The following is a 27,483-nucleotide window of genomic DNA, read 5'->3' as shown; positions in this document are numbered from 1 at the left end:
ATTGAAAGGTGACATTCTTTTAATTACTTAACATTCCATTATGATAGACATCTTATGATGGCTAAAACAGATTATGATAGATCATGCTTTGCATTGTGGATGTTCATATGGTACGCATTTTGAGAATGTGCATGCACATACCTTATGAACATTTCAAGAACTTGGTGAATGTTATGCAAATTAATGTTCAAAAGGCCATTACACATAGTACTTGGTGAATATCAAATGAGTCGACATTCAAGAGGCCATCGCTCACAGTTCTTGGTGAATATCTTGCAACTCAATAGGAGGCCATTGTTCAAAGAGTATGTGGTAAATGCCAAATGAGTTGACATTCAAGAAGCCATTACTCCCAATATTTATATATTACATTGAGGTAATATATTGTCATGTGTTTATCCTCTCTAGCTAAGATGGAGTCTTGATGTTTGGTAGCTTCAATTGGATAAACAATGAGACTAAAGTGCAGAAATATATGTGTGTGTGTGTGAGATAATATATATATATATATATATATATCAACTATATATTAAATATATGAGATATTATATAATTAAATAATCATTTGTTATTATATTAGTTAGATTATAATGGATAGACATGTCTCATGAGGAGACATGTCTCTTCTTTAGCATAAATAAGAGTGATATTGCTGCCATTGGAAAACATATAACAAGAAGGCTACGATCCTCCAAAAGTCAACACTTTTCTTGTTATGCAAAGACATTATGTTTTCTATTCCTCATTCCTCTAGTGACATGATCAGCAGATGCTTTAGTGTTTTTCGTCTTAAGTCTCTTGGGCAGATTGTTCCTTGTTTTCATCAAGTTTGGATTGTGCTAATTGAGCAGTGATTCAATTCCCTATTTACATTACAATTTAAAGTTTTCAACTGCAAAAAAATAATTATCGGGACATCTTTGTAGTTGTCATGATAGAGTATTGCAGGTATGGGATCTGCATACAATGTGAATCGGAACTTTTTTATTCTCTGAAATCAGGAATTTTTTATTCTCTGCAGCTATCATTGGATAGAGTTCATACCCAAACATTCATAGCGAAAGCAAGACAGGGACAGCATACTCAGGACCAACTTAGACACCTAATATAGTGGAGTCTCTAAGAATCTTGGAATTCAATTTATCATGGCATGCGAGTTTGGTTACATGGTATGTGAAACAAGAGTAACACCGCTTTTGATAACAGTAGTCTTAATGTTCCTCCTTCAATTGAGAAGTCTTGTGTAACAGTAGTTTTCTTGACTTGTGCTCTCAGCAAGTAAAACCTTTTTAGAGAGCCGGTTGTGATGTCGTGTTCTGTTGTTCATTAGCTCGTGATGAATTTTTCTTCAATTACGACTGCCTGCATTCTAAAGCTAGCATTGAGGCTTGTGGGTTACTAAATTCTATAGTTTGTATTGTAAAGACATTGGTTCGAGCAGAGTGTGTGGTCTATTAATATTATCGAGCAGTCATTTTCTTGAATAGAAGTCAAAGCCTGAATCTGATGACCATGATAGTATGGTAATCAATAGGAGTGGCAATTATGGGTATAGAGGAAATTCGTCGGTGGTATTCAAACGTTGATATTAATGATGGAGCATATTGTAGGAGTTGCTCAAACAAATCTTTGATTAATGACATTTGTTATCTTGCATCCACTCTCTTAAGATTGATCTTACAGCCCTTGCAAAGACATTCACCGTCGTCACAAACAAGAGCTAGGAATATGTGGAAATCCCAAGGATTCAGGAGATAGTATTTTTTTTGTTGTTTGCCTTCAGCATTACTTATGATAAGTTGATTTTATTAATCTTTCTTGGCTGCAAGATGCAATGAGATTCAACGGGAGATGTTCACCTCCAAAGGGAGTTGTTTAAATCCTTTGTAAACTTTTTAGAATCTAATACTTTATTGTTGTGATTAAAGTTGTTCGGGAGTGTTTATGGAATCCCCGTCATTTTTATATTGATAAAATTTTGGTGTTGTAAAATCTGAGACTATTTTGGAAAAGAGTTCCAACTGTGATTTTAAGGGTTATTATGCATGTGATTGTAAGAATCACCTATGATAACTCTTTCACTCTAGGAAGTGGATATCATGTTGAGAGAGTCCATGATGACGTCATGTTGAGAGATTTTGCAATAGGAGTTAGATGCCATGTTGAGAGCTTCCATGACAGTTAACGTTGAGAGAGTCTGTAATTAAAGGCTTAGTTGTGATTCTTACAAATCTATCATGTTGACCAATTCCATAATTATGAGTAATTTTTTTAAGTCTATCATATTGAGTGATTCTGTGATTATCAGTAATTGTTACAAGACTATCATGTTGAGTGATTCCATGATTATGAGTAATTGTTATAGGACTATCATGTTGAGTGATTCCATGATTATTAACAATGAGTATATTTTTCTCTTAGTGTCATTTTGAGAGATTCCATGACAACACCATGATAAAAGCTGATTGTGTTTCTTGTTGGATTCATGGGATCGATATGATTAGCTTTTATCATTGATGTTTTTGGTTGCAACCTTGTGTGACTGTTCAGTTAAAGATCTCTCTCTAGCTAAGAGGGAGTGTTGGGGTTCGTAGCTGCGATAGAGATCTTTATCTCTAGGAAGATGGACATTAATTCCATTATAGTCACCTTCAGCTGAACAGGATGTTTATGATAATTGTAATATGAAATATAATGACATCTAGCATTCTACATGCGTTGAGGCATGGAAATGCATAGAGTTGTATTTAAAATAAAGAGTTATGTTTTAGGAAAAACAAGGGACTTTATGTTGTAATGTAAAGGGTCTCTCCCATTATTATACGTATCATATCAAGCGAAGGATTTCTACGATTGAATTTCATTATCAATAAAATTATCTTTTGTTGTGTGTGGTTGGGTTTTTCCCTTTGTTCTCGAAGGGTTTTCCCACGATACTTCTACATGTCTCTTGCATCTTTTCTAGTTATTTGTTATTGTTGTTTTTATCTGTTTTCTAGGCTAAAATCTAATACTTTGTGCTATTGATAAACGTTCATATCTATTTTGGGTTGCAAGCATTTATATCCTAAACAGAAGGGACTACTTTAAACACAAATCTGAATTTGCGGGAGTTGCCCCTTTGAAGCAGCGGAAATTCACTCTTTTCATGATGATTTTTCCAAATGTCACTTCCATTAGGCAAATCTATTGAAGAAAGCACAATGACAAGTTTGTTTGCCAACACTACGGTAGCGAAGGATAGGCATTAAGCAAAGATGGATTCTAACATATGTGCCAAAACATCTATCTTCCAATTTTTTATCCACTTGAATGAAAGGCCTCAGATTCTTTTTAATTTTTGTCAAGATCTCCTCTTGTCAATACTCCCTCAGCTTCTTGTTTTCACGGATCAAATTTTGACATTAATTCCTTCATAAAGTGCCAATGACGTCCTTCATATAGGGTCCATGATTTTGAACTCTGCATCTATCTATTTGGGATGGATTATCTTCTATAAAAAATCCATTTATCACACCACTTCCTCATCTTACCTAGTAATAGTATGTATGTACCCCAATAATTATCACACCACTTCCTCATCTTTCCTAGGAATGTCCAACCACCAACCCATTTGATTAAAAGCCCCACATTTTTCAGCCTTGCAACTAATTCTTCTACCAGATTAATTTCCCAAAAAAAATGCAATGCACTTTTCAAGGGTTTTGCCAAAGCTATGGGACTAACCTTTGTTATTTGTTAGATGAAACTGGCGAGTCGGTTTCAGGTGGGCCTTACCTTTTCCTTTACAAGGTTTGCTTGTTCTACTTCCGCTTGGATACCGCTTATTGATAGGTTTGTTGGATATCCATTTCCTAGAGAAACTTGGATTATTGTAATCTTGCCAAAACCATCTTCCTTACCCTCAGTCTAATTCATTGCCCTATTTAACGAGAAATTCAAACTACCAAAGCCTTGCATTCCCAAAGTTAGTTCTAGTGAGGTATCAATTATTATACTCCTTCTTAGAGCAATATCCACCACCCTACTCCTTTGTGGTCCTAGGTCCTTTGGTGTGGAAACTCTAAACATTGATCTCATTATCTCCATAGATTGATAGTTTATTGGCTTTGGGAGTGGGAATTCTACATCTACCTCCTGTCACCACCATTTAGGTCTTCCTATCATTTTTGCTTGGCCTTACCTATCTCCCAAAGGAATCCTATTTGCCCCTGTCAAGACAACTCGGTCCTTGTTCATGGGGTAGGAAAACTCCAAATATAAGGCTTGCCTTTCTCGCTCAACATTTTTTCACTCACGATCACACGTCTTCCCTAAATTTTAAGCTAGTCATGAAATTCTGATACCAAAAAAGAATTTAGACTTTAGATAAAGGAAAACTAAAACAGTTTCAAAAATAAATAAGAAAATAAAAAACATAAAAAATTAATTGAACTTCATCCATGAAATTGACCTGATAAGGAAGTTTTACAAAGGTTGAGTTCTTTCTTTATAAATAAAAATTTTCTAATTTTCAAAAAAATTAGAAGCCATTCTCTTATGTATAAAAATGGGTATAAAGAACCTCTACAAGACTTACTATCCATTAAGAGCATTTTCCTGACCTGATTCAGCATTCTCTCTCGTATAGATGTGTTGGTACCCAATATGGACTCGGTATTGAAACTTTTGGTGTAGAGTCTTGAACTACTTCGAACTAAGGTTCAAAGCAGTTCAAAGTGGTTCGATTTGATTGAAATAGGTTCAGTGTTTCTTTTCGCTCAGGATGGTTCATCTTGTAGGTTCAATACAGAAGCTCGGCTGTTCGAAGTTCAAAGATTGAAATGTGCAAGCAAAGTTCAGAGTTTAAATCTTGCGTTGCAGATTCAAAGCGTCAAGTCTTAGATCAAAGTTCAACTCCTGACACACAAATTCAAGAATCATCTCAAGGTTCGACACAAGGTTGTGGTTCTAATTCAATGATTCAAAATGTTAATTCAATGGTTCAGATTTCAAGTTTGGGACAACACATGCCAATGCTCATGATCACATTATTAATATCAATTAAGCTATAAGAAACATGAATGTCAATCGTTTTATGATGTATAGCTTAATCAGTCGAGCACATAACTGTATAAATAGATTGTATGATTGGAATCGGTACTAAGATTACACTTAGTATTTTTTGCAACAGAGCAGGCTCAGAGTGTCGGGTGAAAGTTCACTTGTTTCAATTCATCTTCGCATTAAGACACATTAGGTTCATTTTTGATGATTTAAAAGGCAAGCACAAGGCCATCTGAGATTCTAATCAGTCCCCAAAGATCAGTCAAATACCGATCTTCAGAAGATTTAATACTTCAATTATGGTCAACACAATGAATAAAGATGGCATCCTAAAGTAATATCAGCAAGGCTTAACTTCCTTAGTCCCATATATCTTCATAGTGATATGTCTGACAAAATGTAAGCACCATTATTGAGGGGATGCATGATATTCTCAATAAAATAACAATGATTTCCATTCATTGAGGTTGAAATAAGTTCATTAGAAATAATAATTTTGGGCATCAAAATTATTTGCATTTGGTCTCGAATAGATGATCATTCTGAAAACCAGCCTCATCAAAAGATGACCTTCATAATATGAGACAATTGATAACAAATTAATAGCTCTCTGCTCATTTTGTTTATGATTGACTTATGAAGGAAGCATTGTGAAAGCTCGAGACTCCCAAATCAAGAGAAATGAATCAAAATAATTCACATATTGCAGGCTTCCCAAACACATAGGTGTCGACATCTGTGCTACGGCATGAAGGAAGAAGAGGCGAAGCCCTCCTGCCATGTTCAAAGAAATAGTATGCGAAGGCATTCGCGGGTCATGATGGCAATCTCACAGGTTCAAATTCCTTGATATAGCAACCGGCAGTTTTTTTTTTTTAGCTCATATGCAGTAGGCACACGTAATATGTTGCGCCAAATGCCCAAGTTTGATGAGCATGTAGCCAAATGTAATGTCCCCTTTTTAGCATTCATAGCATGATGTTGTCGTTAGCCTATTTCCCCACGGTCCCGTAGACTAACCAAGACATTAATGGGACTTAGAGGCCATTTGGCCTAGATAGTTTCAGTTGCAGATTTTTCTAAGGAGTTTTGAGGCAACTTTGGGCATACTTACTATTTATAGTAAGTCATCTTGGGCATGGGCGGACATCTAGTGGCAACGATATGTCGATGGTGATTGTTTAAAATCGACAAGAAGACTTGTTTATCACTGATAAGATTTGTTATGCATTGATAAAGCTATTTTATAAAGTTAAATTTAAATATTTAACTTTATTAATGCATAGACTATAGTTTGTGGGAAATATTTAAATTAAAAGAGTCCCCTTTATTTTATAACACATTGGAGACATAAGTTACATAAAGGGAGTTATGTTTTATCCCACATTGAGAAAACGAAGGATTGAGCTCTTGTGAGAACACTATAAAAGAAAGAGAAGGGCTTCTTTTTAGCATGCTTGGAAATAACAAAGAAATTGGAGAATTTTCTGGAGATTATATCTCAATAGTTTGAAGGACGAAATCCCTTCAAGCTGAAAATCTTGACGCCATTGAAAGATATGGTCTTGAGGTTCAACATTGTAGCAATTTGAAAAAGCGGATACGAAAAAGCAATCCGAAAAAGAGGAACCAAAAAAGCAGGCTGAAAAAACGGGTACGAAAAAGCAGTCCGAAAAAGCAGAACCGAAAAAAGCAATTCGAAAAAAGCAAAGCAGAAAGGGCAGCATTGAAGGAAATTATTACAGCGATCTACAACCAAGTTCTTTGTTAGTATTGCTTTTTAGGGTGTTATAAGCTTTCAGCTGTAAGTGTGCATTATACCAACATTATCATTTTGTAATCCATGTAAATGCCAAAGTCTTGGCCATATTTCATGAGCATTGTAATTTTCATTGCAATTAAGAAGATAATAGTTGCTGGTGTCATTTAAGCAATTTAATATCATTATTTATCAGCTAGTTAGTTTGCATACCAACTGTTTGTAAAAATGCCAGTTGGCTGTAAGTGTTCATTTCTCATGTTTAGATCATATATATGCACTGAATATTGTCAAAATTAGTAGCACACTCATGTTAGGTCATTGTGTAGTCCATTGTAGTCTTCTAGCACAAGATTCTCATTGATGCAAATTGAAGAAAAAGTCATTTGAAGCCAGCTGAAATACTATATCAGTCATACGTCCCTTGCATGTGAATTGTTTGATGAAATTCCTTGAGCTTTCATCAGCATTTTTTGAGAGCAGATTTGAGGAGGGTTATTACAGTGGTATCAGAGCTTGCTTGCAAAGTGTTTGACGAAATGTCAAACAACTGAAATATAAAGATTTTTGGTGTTTGAAGAAGTTATAACCTATTCGGGTTATTACAATGGTATCAAAGGGGTTTCCTGCCATCCTGTGGAGGTCTTATTGGGAATTTGGATTAGCCAGATAGAGAGAAAAATGTTTGACAAAATGAATGCCAGTCCAGATCAGGGAAAGGAAAGATTCTTACAGTTATTAGACACCTTAGCACAGGGACAGCGATCAGCAGAGCAGAGAGCACAGGAACAGAGTCAGAGATTGGAGCTTATGATGCAGATGATGGCTCGTCAGATGGGGTTGAATGCTAACGTAGGTGGAGGAAATAATCGGAATAGTAATAATCAAAATGGTAACAATCAGAATGGGAATTATCAGGATGGGACACATAATGGAGGTGAACAAGTTGGGAACAATTTCGATCATGCACCCCAAAAAGCTAGGACAGTGAGTTCGAGGCCCATGATTCCCACATTTCCTCCTAGAGCTCCAAAGTAGCCCGTACCAGAGCCCCAGATCACTGATATACAGGACCAGCTGAGGAGAGATTGGGAAGCCGGAGGTCCAAATTTTACTGCTGCAATTACCTTTAGGGAGTATATAGATGTGCGGATGAAGCATATGCCTCGTGGACATGACAAGAACCAGAGCTATGAGCTACGGAAGAAAGTAGGGAAACTTCAATTACCATATTATGATGGCTCGGGGAAGTCTACAGCAAGAGCTTGGGTTCAAAGGCTTGACACATACTTTCAAATGAACCCTATGCCTGAGGAAGAAGCTATTAAGTATGCAGCAATTCACCTCGATGGGTTAGCACACGAGTGGTGGCATCATGTTATGGTCACTATGGGTCATGCACACATTACCTCATATGTGGAGTTTAAGGAGAGACTGATTGAACGTTTTGATAGGCCTAAGGATCGTACCTTCCCTATGACAGGCAGAAACTTGTATGAGGAGTTTAACAGACATGCTGATTCGATACAGGGAGACATTAGCACATCTTCAGGTAATGGTTTATCTGCATCATCTTCACAGGTAGAAAGGGTTACAGACGTTGTGCAGGTTGAGCCAGAAGGTGATATCACAGGCACACCGGATTGTGCGATTGACACAGATAGTGATTCCAGTACAGTTGGGCTGGATGAAGTTACAGCAGTTGAGGATACTGTCATGTTTGAGGATAGTACAGTTGATTAGAAAGTGAGCATTCAGGACTTTGCAAAAAGTGATTATCAGGCATAGTTGGATGCTTCTTCACATGAGATAGAGGCTAGTAGCTCTTTACTTGGTTTGGCACGCCAGCTGAAGACAAGGGACAAGAATATTGTCACGGTTTTATCTCATCATGATAGGATACATGGATTGATTGAGAATCACATTTAGATGATTCAACTGTAGGAGAGACAGAAAGGAGTCACAACAAGTTCTTCTTGTGACGACTTACAACAGATCAAGGAAGGCATGGAGGCAATGAAGTTGGCTCTCCAAGATTCTGAGAGACATGTGGACGAGCGTTGTCTTGAGGTGAGTTCAGTTCGGGAGTTAGCGCATATAGCAAGGACTCAGTTTCCTTTTACAGTCGGGTCACATATTGATGATGATATGAGTACATCTAGCATTCACACTCCGGATTCAGAGACTGTAGACAGGTGCGTGAAGTCAGTTGGTATTGTTCACATTACTCAGGTGAGAAGTTTACTTGAATTGCCAGTTGGTTTCCATTCATGGATTAGATGTTGGGATCCTTATCTTAGTACTTGAGATCGTTTTGACTGGAGATGTTTATCATTCTTTGGTAGTAGTATCTATTGCACTATCATGGACTTGATTAGTGGCTTGCCAGTTGTAGTTCTCATCCATGCCAGCAGCTTGTTTGATGCTGAAATTAGTTTTTACACACTTTTGTTGGGCATTGTTCATGTATCCAGTCGACCATTCTTGTTGGAATGGGTTGATGATCTCTCAGATATGACAAAGTTTATAGAAGAGTCCTAGGATCTGATTATTACAGATGACACCCAGGGGGATGTTGTGGACAGTTTTGAGGAATTAGTCTCCTCAACAGTTTCCTTTGATACGGAGGTTTATGTTGATGCCTCAGTCACTCCGTTTGATGATACAAGTTCAACAGTTGGACTGCAAAATTTGGATGGCAGTATTACAGATGATAGCCATTCTGAGGTTACTCCTTTGGACAGTGTACCAAGGGTAGAGTATAGGAGTTTGACCAGTTAGCACAATCATGTGTCTAGTCAGCTGAGAGTTTGCGAGCGAGACATTTCTATCGCTTGCGAGCATTTCGATGCTGCTCGTCAGTTGTTAGCAGTTTATGGATGGGGTTCTCCTGCTAGTGATGAGCAGGGAGGCAGTTATCTTTCCTTGACAGAGATCCACTCTTTATGGGAGGCTATCCGGATTTTGAGACAGAATTATATGCAGTTGGTAGCCGATAGAGATTATCTTATGGAGTGGGGCAGTACAGCATATGACGCATTATTGGTCAAGGAAGATGAGGTGAGTAAGCTTACTCAACAGCTTGAGGTGACTTCTGAGTTTCTTGAGAGTACACAGTTGGCTTTCGAGGAGTCACAGTTTCATTTAGCTGAGGTGACCGTGGAGTTGGAACGACTTCAGTCTTTACCAGATTCTGTACAGTCACTGACCGTGGTGTTTGGTGATCCGAGGATGTCCATGGTCGAGGTTGATAGAGGCAGTGGAAATGAGGATATATCTATCCATGACACTAGTGTTGGCATATTTGGTTCGTTTCCACTGGAGGCAGGTTCAACTGAGTTGGGTGCTGCAGCTGAGCATTGTGATATGTTTGACTTGGAGGGCACAAAGACTAGTGATGTTGTTGTTGATTCTGCACTCTTGGCTATATCATCCTCTGACTTAGCTGATGATCAGTCACAGTTGGTTGTATCACGTCTGCAGGACGAGTCTTTGACTGGGATTGGTTCTTTTTACCGGCATTACACTGTAGGATATGTTCATCGGTTTGCTTTTGATCCATGTGTTGAGGAGTTGATGGCAGACAAGTTTGGTCTGGGCTCTCGTTTTTGCTATCTACTGTGTAATGACTATTCACCATCAGCAGTGCATGGGTGTTATGGTTATGAGATAGTGACCGGTGATCTGCAGAGTTGTGTTAATTGCAGTAGGTGTGTAGTGTGTGGATTCTCTGTATTTGGTACAGTTTCATGCAGGAGTATTCATCGTTGTTGCAGAATTGTATTGTACATTCCACATAGGCTAGTGGGATGTGTTGATGGTATTTACTATGTTGGCAGTTTGGGTTATCTACTCTACTTGGGTTCTGATATTTCGAGAGCTTGTTTCTCATGGGTTCCTGACTTTGGAGTTTGGGTGAGTTGTATTCGCCAATTTGATTATGGATTCCTCTTGGTTAATTTTCAGAGGTTGTTGCAGGAGCCTATGTTGACTGACAGCAGTATAGTTCATGACTACATTTGGGATCCAAGTGGATTGATTGGGTTGTTGTTCGACCATTGCTTGGGGACAAGCAATTTTGAGAAGGGCGGACTGTAATGTCCCTTTTTTAGCATTCATAGCATGATGTTGTCGTTAGCCTATTTCCCCACGGTCCCGTAGACTAACCAAGACGTTAATGGGACTTAGAGGCCATTTGGCTTAGATAATTTCAGTTACAAATTTTTCTGAGGGGTTTTGAGGCAACTTTGGGCATACTTACTATTTATAGTAAGTCATCTTAGGCATGGGCGGACATCCAGTGGCAACGATATGTCGATGGTAATTGTTTAAAATCGACAAGAAGACTTGTTTATCACTGATAAGATTTGTTGTGCATTGATAAAGCTATTTTATAAAGTTAAATTTAAATATTTAACTTTATTAATGCATAGACTATAGTTTGTGGGAAATATTTAAATTAAAAGAGTCCCCTTTATTTTATAACACATTGGAGACATAAGTTACATAAAGAGAGTTATGTTTTATCCCACATTGAGAAAACGAAGGATTGAGCTCTTGTGAGAACACTATAAAAGAAAGAGAAGAGCTTCTTTTTAGCATGCTTGGAAATATCAAAAAAATTGGAGAATTTTCTGGAGATTATATCTCAATAGTTTGAAGGACGAAATCCCTTCAAGCTGAAAATCTTGATGCCATTGAAAGATATGGTCTTGAGATTCAACATAGTAGCAATCTGAAAAAGCGGATACAAAAAAGTAATCCGAAAAAGTGGAACCGAAAAAGCAGGCTGAAAAAACGGGTATGAAAAAGCAGACCGAAAAAGCAAGCCGAAAAAAGCAGTTCGAAAAAAGCAAAGCAGAAAGAGCAGCATTGAAGGAAATTATTACAGCGATCTACAACCAGGTTCTTTGTTAGTATTGCTTTTTAGGGTGTTATAAGCTTTCAGCTGTAAGTGTGCATTATACCAGCATTATCATTTTGTAATCCATGTAAATGCCAAAATCTTGGCCATATTTCATGAGCATTGTAATTTTCATTGCAATTAAGAAGATAATAGTTGTTGGTGTCATTTAAGCAATTTAATATCATTATTTATCAGCTAGTTAGTTTGCATACCAACTGTTTGTAAAAATGTCAGTTGGCTGTAAGTGTTCATTTCTCATGCTTAGATCATATATATGCACTGAATATTGTCAAAATTAGTAGCACACTCATGTTAGGTCATTGTGTAGTCCATTGTAGTCTTCTAGCACAAGATTCTCATTGATGCAAATTGAAGAAAAAGTCATTTGAAGCCAGCTGAAATACTATATCAGTCATACATCCCTTGCATGTGAATTGTTTGATGAAATTCCTTGAGCTTTCATCAGCATTTTTTGAGAGCAGATTTGAGGAGGGTTATTACAGTGGTATCAAAGCTTGCTTGCAAAGTGTTTGACGAAATGTCAAACAACTGAAATATAAAGATTTTTGGTGTTTGAAGAAGTTATAACCTATTCGGGTTATTACACCAAAGGTCTAAGAGAAATTAGTGAGGGATCCTTAGCATAAGATGCTGATGGTGGAGAAACCTGAGTCCCCTCACATCATCTATACTCTGTGACTTAGAGTGAAGTATTGAACTGAAGATCCGATCCCCGCCCAATGTGGATGCATTCGGATAAGCACATATATGAGGTCAAAAAGAAAGTACAGGTTGTGTTTGTCGATTCAGTAACACCACCACGACACTTCAACCCGATATCTCTTCACCTATAACAAGTTTGGTATACCGAAATACATCCACAAATGGATGCATCATTGCCAAATGCTTTTACACAAAGGAATCTTCGCATGCCGCATGTCTACCCAAATCAAACAGAGAGAGAAACTCGATGCTCTCCTAAGACAGCAAAATTAACAATCAAACTTCATAAAAATACTAAGATAACAGTGTCGAACAGAGTAAGAGAGAACTATGGAAGGATCACCAATTGACATCTGTCAATTGGTTTCATATATCTGTCCAAGCTAAATGCAACCACATAGGAATATTGCAACATTGGTAATGAGCCTTGAAAGCCATTTAATATATGATAATATTATAAGTTTAAGGAGTCTTGTGGAAGTAGTGTTTAATAGGTTGCTGATAAATATAAACTTGTAATAAAGTTTTTTTTATAAAGGTAAATAGATTCAAAAGTAGAAACTTCTCGAGAATGTAAACAGACAAGGATATTTAAGAAATAGTTACGTAAACTGAAAGGGGGCTATTCAGAATTCTATTTAATCAAGAAGACAAAACATAAATGGGGTTCCAGTGGTTCCAATTAGGTTGGAGTTTTTCCCAGTTTTTCAGTGTTTCAAACGGGAAGGGAAAGCAGACTTTGGGTTGTAGGAAGAGCAGAGCTCATCTTTTTTTCTGAATTGTGTGTTAGGAAAAGCGGGTGAAATTTTGATTTAAGCACAATATAAGGGAGGGATTTTTTGTTTCTTCCAGATAGTGATTCTAATGCAACATGTAATGAGATATGTGTTATCTTTTACATTTTAGAGAAGGGAGACTTGGGAGATAATTACACACCAAAACTTCGAGTTTGGGCAGTTTTCTTTCCACTAATTGTTATCTTTGTGTAACTTTCAATTTTCTCTAAACGCATTTTAGTGTCCCTGTTTTTTGAATACGTTTAATTTCAAGATGCCTTTGAAGCTTTGATTCTTCGCTTTCTCAGGTTTTCATTCCCTTTGTAATGCAGCAGTCGGGTAGATGAACTGTGTGTCATTTACTGTTTATTTCCTTTCAATCAGATTAGTATTTTGCATCTATTTTGTGTTTACGGATAGATGTTTGTAAAACTTTTGTGCTTTCTGGTTAAAAGCATCCATATTTGTATTGCTATGAATTCATTGTAAATCATGCATAGGGAGTTGTACCCAAAAAAATTCAGAGGGCATTTACACTTTTCAATAGCGAAATGACCCAACTGTTAATGCATATTTGGTCTTCCTATCTGGGCTTTGGGGTTAATTTGTATTTATTTCTTCGGAGGACGATATGTTCACTAACAAATTTTTGGTGATTCTATTGGGGAACCGGAAACAAAGATCAGTATTAATATTTGTTTCCTCAGTTTTTTGATTAAATCTGTGTGCAAGAGATTGGCAACTCTATTGCGAAGATCATGCTGACTATAGAAGTCATGAGAAGATCAAGGCCAAACCCTTCTCTCCCAGAACTTTTATCAAATAGATGATAAAGTGTTATGCGAATTTGTGGACAGCTATAAAGAAAGCATTTCCTAGGCTGTCCGGAATAATATAAGTCTTGAAGATGATGCCACGTCTTGGCTGCTATGGAAAAGCCTCTGTGCGAGATTTTACAAGTTGAAAAACTTGCAAGAGCTTGAAGAGAAAGCATTTTGATTGAAGAAACATTTGGAGGTAGATGATGATGAAGCCCCGCTTATATCTTCACATTTCGTCTCATGCAACTATTCAGTTCTAGGTGAGAAAGGAGTCCAAACAATGTTGTCAATAAATTCTATATTGTAGCTGATGGGTAGAATAGTATCCGAAAGGGCGCGTGACAATTGAGTCACCCCTTCGGGAAGGTATATGTACACCGTCCGGAATGGACTTTATAAACATCATCATCATTGGAGTTATTGTAGTAAGCATATTGCGTATATGAATAAAGTATCTATTATGCATTATATCTTACTATACTACATGCATTAAGTATTCTTTTACCCTGTACGGTAAACATTTGGCGTCGTTGCCAATCGAACCTCGAACAAAGGAAGTGTGATGAAGATTAATGCCTAATTTGATTAACAAGGATAGGAACAAGATAAAAGATAAGGATGAAATACGTCCAGTACAAGAAGTTTTAATTTTAACACAACAGGCGGAGCGCAGACAAAAGCTTCAGCAAATTGCCGACAGGCACCGAGGGGGTGAAGGGGCATAGACGAAGTGAGTGCATTCACCTAGCAAATCGAGGAGTGCCGAGGAATTGCTAGAAGACTCGAGAGCGATTGAATTTGGTGGAAGAGACAAGGGAGGAGTTCCTTAGCTTGTATATGTCAAGGGTAGAGCATCCAAATGGAAGGGAAGCAACTCGCACGGCTCAAAGTGTCGAGGAAGTACGAGCATGGAATGAGCTCTTCGTTTCCAATACACCTGATGAACGGATACAAGCAAAGAATCGAACAACTTCGCTTGAGGAAGATCTTTTCTCGCCAGATAACGCGGTTGTGGGAAGTAAGGCAATTATCTGAAGCAGCATGGTTGTGCAGAACAGCGCGGGTACACAGCAAGTACCACAAAATCAAAAGAAAGCAGCAATGGCATGACCAAAGGAGAAATTGCCAAAGTTTAATGGAGACAGGACGACAGATCCAATTAGACACTACAAGACGTGTGAAACAATATGGACGGAAAACGATGTAACAAATGAAGATGATTGGGTCTGGCAGTTTCCAGCAATCCTACGGGGCGTAGCAATTGATTGGTTTGCAGACGTGGATCCTCAGAAGCTAAATACATGGACAGAAGTTAGAAAGGAGTTCATAGCAGAGTTCTGACTGCTAAGAGACAACAATGAAATTGTAGCAAAGATACAGCACAAAGCAAGGAAAGAATGAAACAATCCATGCCTATGCAAGACAATTGAAAGAGCTAGTTAGGAAGATGGAGAGTCAACAAGCTGACGAATTGAAGAAACGATGGTTTGTTGAGGGGCTACGGCCGGCTCTAAAAAAGAAAATGAAGATTGTACCACCAGCATCATACGCCGATCCATATAATCGCGCAATGGATTTGGAAAGTGCACAGAAAACAAGTAAGAAGAAGAAGCACAAATCATCAAATTCAAACGATTCATCATCCGAAAGTAGCAGCAGTGATGAAGAATCAAACAAGAAAGTTCAAGCATTACAGAAAGATATGCTACGAATGATGAAAGAATTTGAAAATTTGAAAAAGAATTCGAACTCGATGAAGGGAGAATTGTGGTGCACAGACTATAAAGAGGATGGCCACACAAAGGGCTCATGCCCAAAGAAATAGTTCTATGATATCTGCCAAGTTGCCGGACGTTCCATAAAGGAGTGTTTGTTTAACATGAAGCCAAAAGGAACCAGCAAGTATTACTGACGCAGGAAGTGTCTGCCAGAACAAACACAAACAGCGATGCAACTCCGGGAGGATATTGCAACAATAATCAACACGAAAGGGGTGGCAATAATAACAATAATAAAAATGGAGACCGGAGTTGGATACAGTACGATGCGAATGGACGACCAATGATACAGTGTCGTGCATGCAACCTTTGGGGGCACTTCGCCAAAGATTGTATGATGAAGGAGACACTGCAGCTATTATGCAGATGGTGTGGTCCGAGAGACCATGAACATTCAAAATGCCTGAAGCAAGGAATAAATTTGTTAAGCATCAAAGCATGTGATGAGAAGATACTAGCTATTACACGTAAGCAAGCTAAGAAGGCAAAATACCCTGATGCAAAGGAAGAAAAGAAGAGGTTGCAACAAGCATGAATGCAGTTGGAAAAACAGATGGAAACAGAAAAGTTGCAAACTACCAATACCTTGAAGAGGAACTTAGTTAAACAAAACATGATAAGGCAAGTAATGCAAACAGAAGTCCCTATTAAATTAAATGACCTTCTTACAATGCCCCAGTTACAGACGGCCATTCTGAATATGACACCACTTCCGAAAGCGATAGAGGAAATAGGAAAGGACGGTAGTGGAATGACGGCAACAGACCCAATGCTACTAGCACCCACGACAAGAAGGCATCTGGCAATAGTCAAGATGGGTATTCTAGGAATTGTACTTACAGACATAATTGTGGACCGTGGTTTAGGCGTGAATGTGTTACCAAAAGATATATGAAAAAAGTTAGGACAACCTACGCTGTGGCCACCTACATTCTAGTTGCTCATGGTGGATCAACACAGGATCAAACCATTGGGAACCTTGATGGCACAGCCGATAACTATTGGAACACAACCATTTTTATTAGATTTTGTGGTTATTCTAGTGAAAAGAAAAGGGTATGACGCTATCCTTGGATGGGGTTGGTTGGTGTAAGCAAAAGTGAAACATGACTGGAAACGAAATACCCTATCCATGCAATACAGAGGCCGAAGATTCATTATTGACCTACACACACAGATGGTAGGTGAGGAGGCGGCGTCGTCAGATTCTGAAGGTGAAGGTAACAATGAAGGAAAGAAGAGAATGGAACCGGATGAAGGAGTATTGAGATTAGGAGAATCGAATGATGACAACCTAGACTTGATGAACGGCCTATTCCGTTGGCAGATAGAGGATTACAAGCTCTTTCCGAGCTGTAATATGTTAAAGGTTGACGAAGGTGAGAAAGGAGAGGAAAATGAATGTTTGAAGGAATACAAAGAAGCGGAAGAAGGAAAGGAGGTTATGGCTGAAGCTGAAGGGAAGAACATACTGTACGAACCTAGCAAAAGGAAAGATTCCATCGTACAGTACACGGTGAACGGACCGCGCAAAAAGAAAATGTTATGCCGCACCACAGATTTAGTAGAAAGGTACCAACAGCAAGGAAAACACATCATACAATCTGTACAGGAAACAAAGAGGAAGGGCTTAATAAAAACTTCAGCAGTACAAAATGCAAGTTCTAAAATCAATAATACAATTATTGACGGCAAGGAGTGGCAGCTGATGAAATTCATGGTACCAAGTTCGAGGATTGCAATCGAAAACAAGCTTGGAGATATGGAAAGTATGAGGGAGGGATCGTATAATTTAAATAAACTTCATGAGCGACGATTGCAGGCACAATGGGCCGCAAAGGTTATACAGAACAGGCATAATGCATGGCACGATAAGCACTTGAAGTTGAACAGATTTCAATCGGGACAACTAGTGCTGAAGTATAATGAGCGCAATGAGATCAAACCAGGCAAATTTAAAATAAAGTGGGTCGAGTCATATAAAATCCGCGAAGTGGGCGATAACAGAGCAATAAAATTATGGACGCTTGATGGGAAGGAAGTAGCTGATGCAGTGAATGTGTTGAAGCTCAAAGTCTATCATGAAAGAAATAATGCACCTCCATGGATGAACAACTGAGGGACAGTATAAAAATAATAAATTATTATGTATATATGTAAGATAAGTAAATGTAGCTAATATATAAAGTTGAGCATAATTTTTGAGTACGGACCCGGAAGTAATAAAATGAGGAGTAAAAAGAATAGGAATAATAAAGTAAAACAAAATAAGTGCCGTATGACCTTTACAGTAGCAGAAAGGGGAGAAAAAAAACAGAATCGTACGGCTATTAGGGGAATGGAAAGCCTACCGTACAGCTTGTGAAAAAGAAAAAGGAATTTGTGGATACAACAGAGACTGTACAGCCTTGCAGAGGAGAGGTAACATATGGCAGTCAAAGAAGGGTGAAATCTAGACACTATACGATAGATTGACGATATAGAAAAGCAGCATACAGTCCATCAAGAGGACATAAACAGGGAGGGCACTGGAAAGCAAACCCTGTACGGCCACATGTGGAGGAGAATAAAAGGGGATACGATCACATCAAAGCAGAGTCATACAGCCTAGCAAGACATAAATTACTAAAACAATCATTGTACGAAGAGCATCTGAAGGAAAATCCATCCTGTATGACGAGCAAGAAGCCAGAGAATTGGAACCATACGGCCAGAAGGGAAGGAATAATTCACTATACGGCTTGCAAAGAGAAGTTTTGTTTAGTTTTGACCATACAGCTCGAGGGAAGAAGAACCATACATACAAAGCAATAACCGTACAGCCGTATGGAAGGAGGACGGTGATGCACCATACGATGTATGGCCTGTACAGAAGAGAGGAGGAAGAGAGGAGGAAGGCACTAAAATGGCAAAGTGGAACAATAGAGAGACGTATGGCATTTTGAAGCACCATATGACGTTTTGGATGACAGCATTTTGAAGGATCGTAAGGCATGTTGAATGCTAGTAAAGGGTCATACAAACACGCAGAGAAAGAAACTAACAATACGGCAACAAGAAAAGACCAACTGTACAGCAAGACAGTATAAAAGACAATTGTCGTACAACTATCATAAAGCATTACAAGTGATTATTCACAGTATGGTATTTTTAAAGGAGGAAGTGGAAGTCGTACTCTTCAGGAAGCAAGAGCCATAAAATAATTTTTTTTTTAAATGACAACAAATCAAAACACTTCACAATGAATAACGTATGATACTAAAGAGAAGGAAAAGACATAAACAGGTAGTAAAACGTAAGCAGTTGGCAAGAAGAGTATAGGATCGGAAGAAAATCATAAAAATGGTGTGTTCCATAAACTTTTAGGTGGGTTTGAGAGTGCTAATTTGGTCTTGGCGACAGGGGCGCTTCCCCTCGACCCCGGCCTATATCGCGACAGGGAATGCACCTGGGACTCTGCCCCAAGACCCCGCGAGGGCGCTACCCCTCGACTCCGCTGGAGGCATTGCCCCCTAGACCCCCAGTCAATTCAGTTATCAGTCATGGGAAGTGTGACCAGTTGATGAGACCTGGAGCTGCTGCAGGCATGGAGTGTTTGTATGCTAGAGGTGGAGAGGGCACTGGAGCAAGCCTTTCGAGAGGGGTGTTACACTTTGAGGCACTCGGAGTACGTGTTGGACGTAAGGCTGTCTTGGTGGATGCATAGAGAGCTCAGAGGAGCTGATCATCCAGTTGGAGGCAATAGAGTGACACTTGGCTCAATGTACCTAGGAGTTAGAAGTAGAGATGGTGGCACGGGTGGCTATCAAGGTCAGATTGGCTAGGGAGACAGTATTGTGTTAGCAAAGCCTACAGATGCAACGTGTTTTTGAAGACCAGTTTGGTACAGGCATGAGAGGAATGTGAATGTGCTATAACAGACAAAGATCTATCTTGTTATAGATGCACATTACACCCTTCGGAGGAGCCAGGCAGACCTGATAGCAGTTGAGAGGGCTCGGGAGGAGTCAACTACCAAGCTAGCCACAGAGAGGGCAGCCTGGGAATCCGAGAGGGCAACTTTGTTAGACAAACAAAGTCAGCTACAGAAATTGACAGCAGAGAAGGAACAGATAGCAGCAAAGGAGAGAGTAGTAGATGAGAAGGAGAAAGAGTTGGGAGAGATTCCGAGGATGATGCAGTCAGCTTTAGAGCTTCAAATGGAGGTGGAAGCGGAATTGAAAGTCAAGAAGGAGCAAGTCTACAAGCTGCGGGCAGAACTGAACGAACTGAGGGCACGAACAGCCACCACGCCAGGGACACATCTTGCTGTTTAGTATCTATACATTGATGTAATTAGTTGTTTATTTTTGAGTTTTGTTGTATTGTCGTCCAGAGACGACTTTTCTTTTGGGGGGGATGATGTTGTCGGTAAATTCTATATTATAGCTAATGGGTAGAATAGTATCCGAAAGGGCGCGTGACAGTTGAGTCACCCCTTCGGGAAGGTATATGTACACCGTTCGGAATGGACTTTGTAAGCATCATCACCATTGGAGTTATTGTAATAAGAATATTGCGTATATGAATAAAGTATCTATTTTGCGTTATATCTTACTATACTACATGCGTTAAGTATTCTTTTACCTTGTATGGTAATCAAACAGCCATAGCTCACCCACAAGAAAACCAGACATGGGAGAACAAGAACACTTGGGCTGAGAGTGAGAATTCTAGTAGCAATGACGGCAAAGACAAGGAAAGCAATCTTGAAGCTAACTTCCAGCCTGTGGATAACCCATTGGAAATGTTTCATGTTACTCTTCTTGATAAAGAAGAGGAAAGGTTTCACAATCAAGAGAATCCCTCCAAGAATGTTTCAGTTATTGATTCAGATCCGGCTGAAAGTTAAAAAGTGAAATCTTTTTCACCATGCATAAAAGATGAGGGAGGAGAAGACTCTCCCGCTGTTTTTGAGAAGTTAGAATCACTGGTTGAGTTTGGAAATGGTAAGTTTCAGCATGAGACTTCCTTTCAAGATTATAAGAATGTTGAAACAAAGATAGATCTGTACACCTCTTAGTTAGGCAGTTTTCAAGAAGATGATCATCTTGCACTTCCAATAGAGGCAATCCGATTTCAACCAAATATAGAAACAGCAAGAAAGAGTGAAGAAAAGTCTGAAAATCTGGAAGGTAAAGTCATCTGGAGTGAACTCAATCCACTATTCTTGCCAAAGGGGTTTTGTAAAAATACTATTATAAAAGAAAACCTTCTATTTCAGCCTCAAGGTTCACCATTAAATGATGAAAATCTGTTCACTTCTTCCATTTCAGAAAGTGTTGAAACTCTGATGGAAGGAGGAAAGGTTGGAGTTAGTTCCCAGCCGGTTGGCCACTCAGTTGAGACATTGGGTGATACTCTCATTTACAAGGAAGAAGAAGACATCATATGCAGATTTTTATCATCTCTTGGGCGAGAAGACCCCTCTTTGGACAGTCAAGGTATGAACATAAAACAAATAGGCTGCAAGAGTTTGTTTAGTAATTCATTTCAGTCTTTTGAGGGTGAAGTCTGTAATAATGACAAGGTGAAAGTACATGTGGAAAAGCTTCCTTCTCATGCTAAAACTCTGTTTGAAGAAAGAGGTGCTAAAGTTAACACTCAGCCTATAGATTACCCAGCTGAAACATGGAGAGGAATCCTCCTTGCTCAAGAAGAAGAAATCATAAGCAAGTTCCTATTGTCTCTTCAACCAGAAGACCTCTCTCAAGTTAGCCCATTTGATGATAATCTAATTCTCTGTAGCGATGAGGTAAAGATGCCTTTGGATTAAACTCCTCATGCTGAATTTCTTCTTGAGGAAAAGAGGTATGAAACTGACTTCCGACCTAGTGGTGACTCGGCTGGTATGTTGAAAGATGCTTTTCTCAATGAGGAAGAGGAAATTATAGAGAGATTCTATCATCACTCAAACCGGAGCATCTCTTTGATGATAACTCAGGTATTCATTCAAATCAGATTGACAATGGAATGTTCATTGATAGTTTTTCTTTTCATTCATCTATGTATGGCTTTGCTGATTTGGATTGTGGAAGTAGTGCCAAAAAATGTGATGACACCTTGGGAAAGGAAAATGATGGAATGTATGGCACATTTGATGACAGTTTGGTTCTTGAAAGGGATGAGGAGATCACATACTCGAGGATTGATCCTATGTTGGATGAGGCATCTCTTTGTCTACAAATTGATCACGATACTAAAAGTCATATGCAAAAGGTGACTTTTGAGAACAGCATTTTCAGACATTATACACCACTTCTTGATGAGGTTTCTACTTTTCATTTTTTTCAATTTGAAATGAAATCTGATCTAATGAATGTGGAAGATCAATTCTCGAGTAGAAAAGAGTGTTATGGTAAGTTATGGTTGTTCGGGAAGAAATGTTGGGTCAACATATTCACATGTGTTTTAAGTTTGAGGTTTGGCATTGAAGAAGTCGCTAGCCGGCAGTGGTGTGTAGCTGCTCTATTGAGACATGGTTCACTGATGCGAAAAGGCTCCTACTTCTCCCAACCGGTAAATGGACTCACGTGATCTTTTTCTTTCTTCTATTTCTTGTGGTAGGCTTTCTCCCTACCTTTGTATATATTGTAAATATGTTTTTGGTGTGCATAATGTTAATTTGAATAATCTGCAAGCTTCGTGCTTGCTGGTAGTTTAGGTGTTTAGGTTGGTTGGTTTTGCCCTGCTCCCCTTTGTCCTCTCTACAAGCAGCTCCCAGTTTTCTCTTCTTGGTGACTCGATTCGCCCAATGGATAAGGCACTTGTCTTTTGCCAGAGATTGCTGAAGTTTTCTGCTTTTGAATCAAAATCAATCCCTCAATTAGAGCCCCTGTTAGTACCCAATATGGACTCAGTATTGAAACTTTTAGTGTGGAATCTCGAACTACTTCAAACTAAGGTTCAAAGTAGTTCGAAGTGGTTCGATTTGATTGAAACAAGTTCAATGTTTATTTTTGCTCGAGATGGTTCATCTTGCAGGTTCAATACAGAAGCTCGGCAGTTCGAAGTTCAAAGATTGAAATGTGCAAGCAAAGTTCAGAGTTTAAATCTTGCATTGTAGATTCAAAGCGTCAGCTCTTAGATCAAAGTTCAACTCCCGACACACAAATTCAAGCATCATCTCAAGGTTTGACACAAGGTTGTGGTTCTAATTCAATGATTCAAAATGTTGATTCAATGGTCCAAATTTCAAGTTTGGGACAACACATGCCAATGCTCATGATCACATTATTAATATCAATTAAGCTATAAGAAACATGAATGTCAATCTTTTTATGATGTATAGCTTGATCAATCAAGCACATAACTGTATAAATAGATTGTATGATTGGCATCGGTACTAAGATTACACTTAGTATTTTCTGCAACAGAACAGACTCAGAGTGTCGGGTGAAAGTTCACTTGTTTCAATTCATCTTCGCATTAAGACACATTGGGTTGATATTTGATGATTTAAAAGGCAAGCACAAGGCTACATGAGATTCTAATCAGTCCCCAAAGATCAGTCAAATACCGATATTCAGAAGACTTAATACTTCAATAAGGTTCATATTTGATGATTTAAAAGGCAAGCACAAGGCTATCTGAGATTCTAATCAATCCCCGAAGATCATTCAAATACCGATATTCAGAAGATTTAATACTTCAATAAAATGGTCAACACAATGAATAAAGATGGCATCCTGAAGTAATATCAATAAGGCTTCACTTCCTTACTCCCATATATCTACATGGAAGATATATGTGATATGTTTGACAAAATGTGAGCACCATCATTGAGGGGATGCATGATATTCTCAATAAAATAACAATGATTTCCATTCATTGAGGTTGAAATTAGTTCATTAGAAATAATAATTTTGGGCATCAAAATTATTTGTATTTTATCTTGAATAGATGATCGTTCTGAAAACCATCCTCATCAAAAGATGACCTTCAAAATATGAGACAGTTGATAACAAATTAACAGCTTTCTGCTCATTTTGTTTATGATTGAATTATATGAAGGAAGCATTGTGAAAGCTCGGGACTGCCAAATCAAGAGAAATGAATCAAAATGATTCACATATTGCGGGCTTCCCAAACACATAGGTTTCAGCATCTGTGCTACGGCATGAAGGAAGAAGAGACAAAGCCCCCCTGCTGTGTTCAAAGAAATAGTATGCGAAGGCACTTGCGGGTCATGATGGCAATCTCACAGATTCGAATTCCTTGATATAGCAATCAGCGGTTTCTTTTTTTTAGCTCATATGCAGTAGGCACACGTAATATGTTGGGCCAAATGCCCAATTTTGATGAGCATGTAGCTGGAGGTCAAAGAGAAATTAGTGAGGGATCCTTAGCATAAGATGCCGATGGTGGAGAAACTTGACTCCCCTCGCATCATCTACACTCTGTGACTTAAAGTGAAGTACCGAACTGAAGATCCGATCCCCGCCCAATGTGGATGCATTCAGATAAGCACATATATGGGGTCAAAAAGAAAGTACAGATTGTGTTTGCCAATTTTGTAACACCACGATGACACTTCAACCTGATATCTCTTCATCTACAGCAAGTTTGGTATATCGAAATACATCCACAGATGGATGCATCATTGCCAAATGCTTTTACACAAAGGAATCTTCGCATGCCGCATGTCTATCCAAATCAAACAAAGAGAGAAACCCGATGCTCTCCTAAGATAATGAAATAAACAATCAAACTTCATAAAAATACTGAGATAACAATGACGAACAAAGTAAGAGAGAAATATGGAAGGATCACCAATGGACATGTGTCAATTGGTTTCATATATCTGTCCAAGCTAAATGCAACCACATAGGAATATTGAAACATTGGTAATGAACCTAGAAAGCCATTTAATATACGATAACATAATAAGTTTGAGGAGTCTCGTGGAAGTAGTGTTTAATAGGTTGTTGATAAATATAAACTTGTAATAAAGTTTATTTCATAAAGGTAAACAGATAAGAGAAAACATAGAAACTTCCTGAGAATGTAAACAAACAAGGATATTCAAGAAACAGTTACATAAATTGAAAGGGGGCTATTTAGAATTCTATTTCATCAAGAAGACAAAACATAAATGGGGTTCCAGCGGTTCCAATTGGGTTGGAGTTTTTCAGTGCTTCGGACGGCAAGGGAAAGCAGACTTTGGGGCTGTAGGAAGAGCAGAGCTCGTCTTTTTTTTCTGAACTGTGTGTTAGGAAAAGAGGGTGAAATTTTGATTTTAAGCGCAATGTAAGAGAGGGAATTTTTGTTTCTTCCAGATAGTGATTCTGATGCAACATGTAATGTGATATGTGTTATCGTTTACATTTTAGAGAAGAGAGACTTGGGAGATAATTGCACACCAAAACTTCGAGTTTGGGCAGTTTTCTTTCCACTGATTATTATCTTTGTGTAACTTTCAGTTTTCTCTGAACGTAGTGTCGTCGTTTTATGAATATGTTTAATTTCAAGATGTCTTTGAAGCTATTCTTCGCTTTCTCAGGTTTTCATTCTCTTTGTAATGCAGCATTCAGGTAGATGAACTATGTGTCATTTATTGTTAATTTCCTTTCAATCAGATTAGTTTTTCGCATCTATTTTGTGTTTACGGATAGATGTTTGTAAACCCTTTGTGCTTTCTAGTTAAAAGCATCCATATTTGTATTGCTATGAATTCATTGTAAATCATGCACGAGGAGCTGTACCCGAATAAATTCAAAGGGCATTTACGCTTTTCAATAGCGAAATGACCCAACTGTTGGTGCATATTTGGTCTTCCTATCTAGGCTTTAAGGTTAATTTGTATTTATTTCTTCGGAAGACAATCTGTTCGCTAATAAGATGTAACCTTTACCATATCATTTGATAATAATGACCCGGCCTTAAATCAGGTACACTACCAGACTGCACCAAGATAAATAATAACAATAACAAGCATAATGAACACGATAAATACCAAATAATCATATGTTTGCATATAGCTATTGGCTTAACAATGCAGGCAGTTCAAAATCTACATCTCTCTCCTGACATACACTTATTTTTTAAAGGACAATGCTCCAACTACCGAACATCAGAAGTTACATAAATATTGACAAAACATAACAGTTCAGCTATAGCAAAACATATATTAGATTGTCAATGGACCCTTGGTCTACCAGTGAAGTTGAAAGGTTCTTAAAGGATCAAGTCTCGCCGAGTACGTGGCTCCAACATTGAAAAAGGATAAGGTAGGGATCGTGCCCAAGGTAAATTTGCCCGGATGCTCTCAAAACTTGTAGGTACAAAACTTATGTGGAGGACCTCCATCAAAAGAAAAACATATATTAAATCAACGGTCTAAAAGAATCACCCACCAGTAGGGACCTAATCTTTTATTTCCGATAACTTGGATTTAGAACTAATTGGAGGAGAAGAAATGTACCATATTAACGTAAAAATACAATAGAATACAGAAAGTTGACTCTGCATACCCAACAAGATGGTTTGGTACCACTGGACAGGTAATACACCAACCAGACCCTGTATAAAATAACCCAACAATAAGGTCTGACCTTTGATCACCTATGCTTCATGGTACACATACATATAGATCGTGACCTGTGCAGCTGTGTCATCATCATTTAAATATGGATCTTCCATCACAGCTCGAAAAGATATACGCGAACAGTACAGTTCTGCCAATCTTAGGTGGCGCACGTCAGTGAGCTTGAGGCCTCCATGCACGTTAGATCTTGACCGAAGATTAAGCAAATTATAAAATTCAGTCACGATAAAAGCATCTAGACTTTCAACGACAAAAGAAAGGGAAACTTAAACAGACGCAAAAAAATAAGTGAAAAAAATATACGAATTATTTGAATTTCATCCATGAAAGCGACCTGATATGGAAGTTTGAGACCGGCTTGTGTTCTTTACAGTAGAAGGTTCTGCAATTTTCAAAATAATCAAAGCCATTATCTAATGCGTAAAAATGGACATAAAATTTCCAGTACCTCGTCTACTTCTTTGATCATCAATTGAGCAGCATCTCTGAGATAGCCCTTCAACAACTCATTCTCCGTCACTGAAAGTCCAGCCCCCACACCCTGTTTAAACAGACGCCCATTTTCAGCCGCATCATTTCCCCTTGCTTTATGATCCCTCACAATCATATTTGCAGCACCATTTTCGGACCTCTGAATATCTGAAACATCAGAAGACTGCCGGATGATTCCTGATATTCGATTTTTCAAATATCCAACAATGTCAGGCTCTGCCTTTGCTCCGCGGTCTTCTTCGTGTCCGTGATTCGGCAAAACTTCCGCACCTGCTAGAATCTCGGACATTTCCTTTCAACTGGACCGTTGGTGGGTTGAAGCTTGACGTCCACGAGGGAGATCCAATGTTTGTGATACGAGTTGTTCATTTGATATTCACTTTTTTTTGACAATATTGTACCAATAATTGTGACTTTAAAGTTGTTGTTAGTACAATAATTACCCATAATATAATGTACCTTAATTATAAAAAACAACCAATGATGTGATGTCACATCATTCAAATATGAAAATCTTTTTTTGCATGACTATTAGTCTCATTTTTTATTTGGGTTGTTTTGGACAACTTCACAAAAGACATGTCGATGTGGCATCAT

At 38.4% G+C, this 27,483-nt stretch overlaps 1 protein-coding gene across 2 annotated transcripts in view; it reads right to left on the bottom strand.

Annotated features, from left to right (window-relative positions):
• The window catches only part of LOC149580615 (transcription factor GTE6-like), a 152,761-nt gene extending 125,484 nt beyond the window's left edge, over positions 1-27,277 (bottom strand). Inside the window, exon 1 of one of the 2 annotated variants that reach the window (XM_089792406.1) lies at positions 26,843-27,277. In XM_089792406.1, coding sequence (XP_089648532.1) covers positions 26,843-27,175 — 333 coding nt within the window. In that variant the 5' untranslated portion in view covers positions 27,176-27,277. The remainder of the gene's footprint in view (positions 1-26,842) is intronic. The other variant, XM_089792398.1, reaches the window with a different exon arrangement.
• Positions 27,278-27,483: the final 206 nt, after the last annotated feature.

This window comes from Cupressus sempervirens, chromosome 1 (assembly GCF_028749045.1).
Source record: "Cupressus sempervirens isolate cs-2001-9-10 chromosome 1, ASM2874904v1, whole genome shotgun sequence".
NCBI lineage: Eukaryota > Viridiplantae > Streptophyta > Pinopsida > Cupressales > Cupressaceae > Cupressus > Cupressus sempervirens.
Note: the sequence above shows the minus strand (reverse complement) of the source record. Positions and strands in the feature narration are given on the sequence as shown.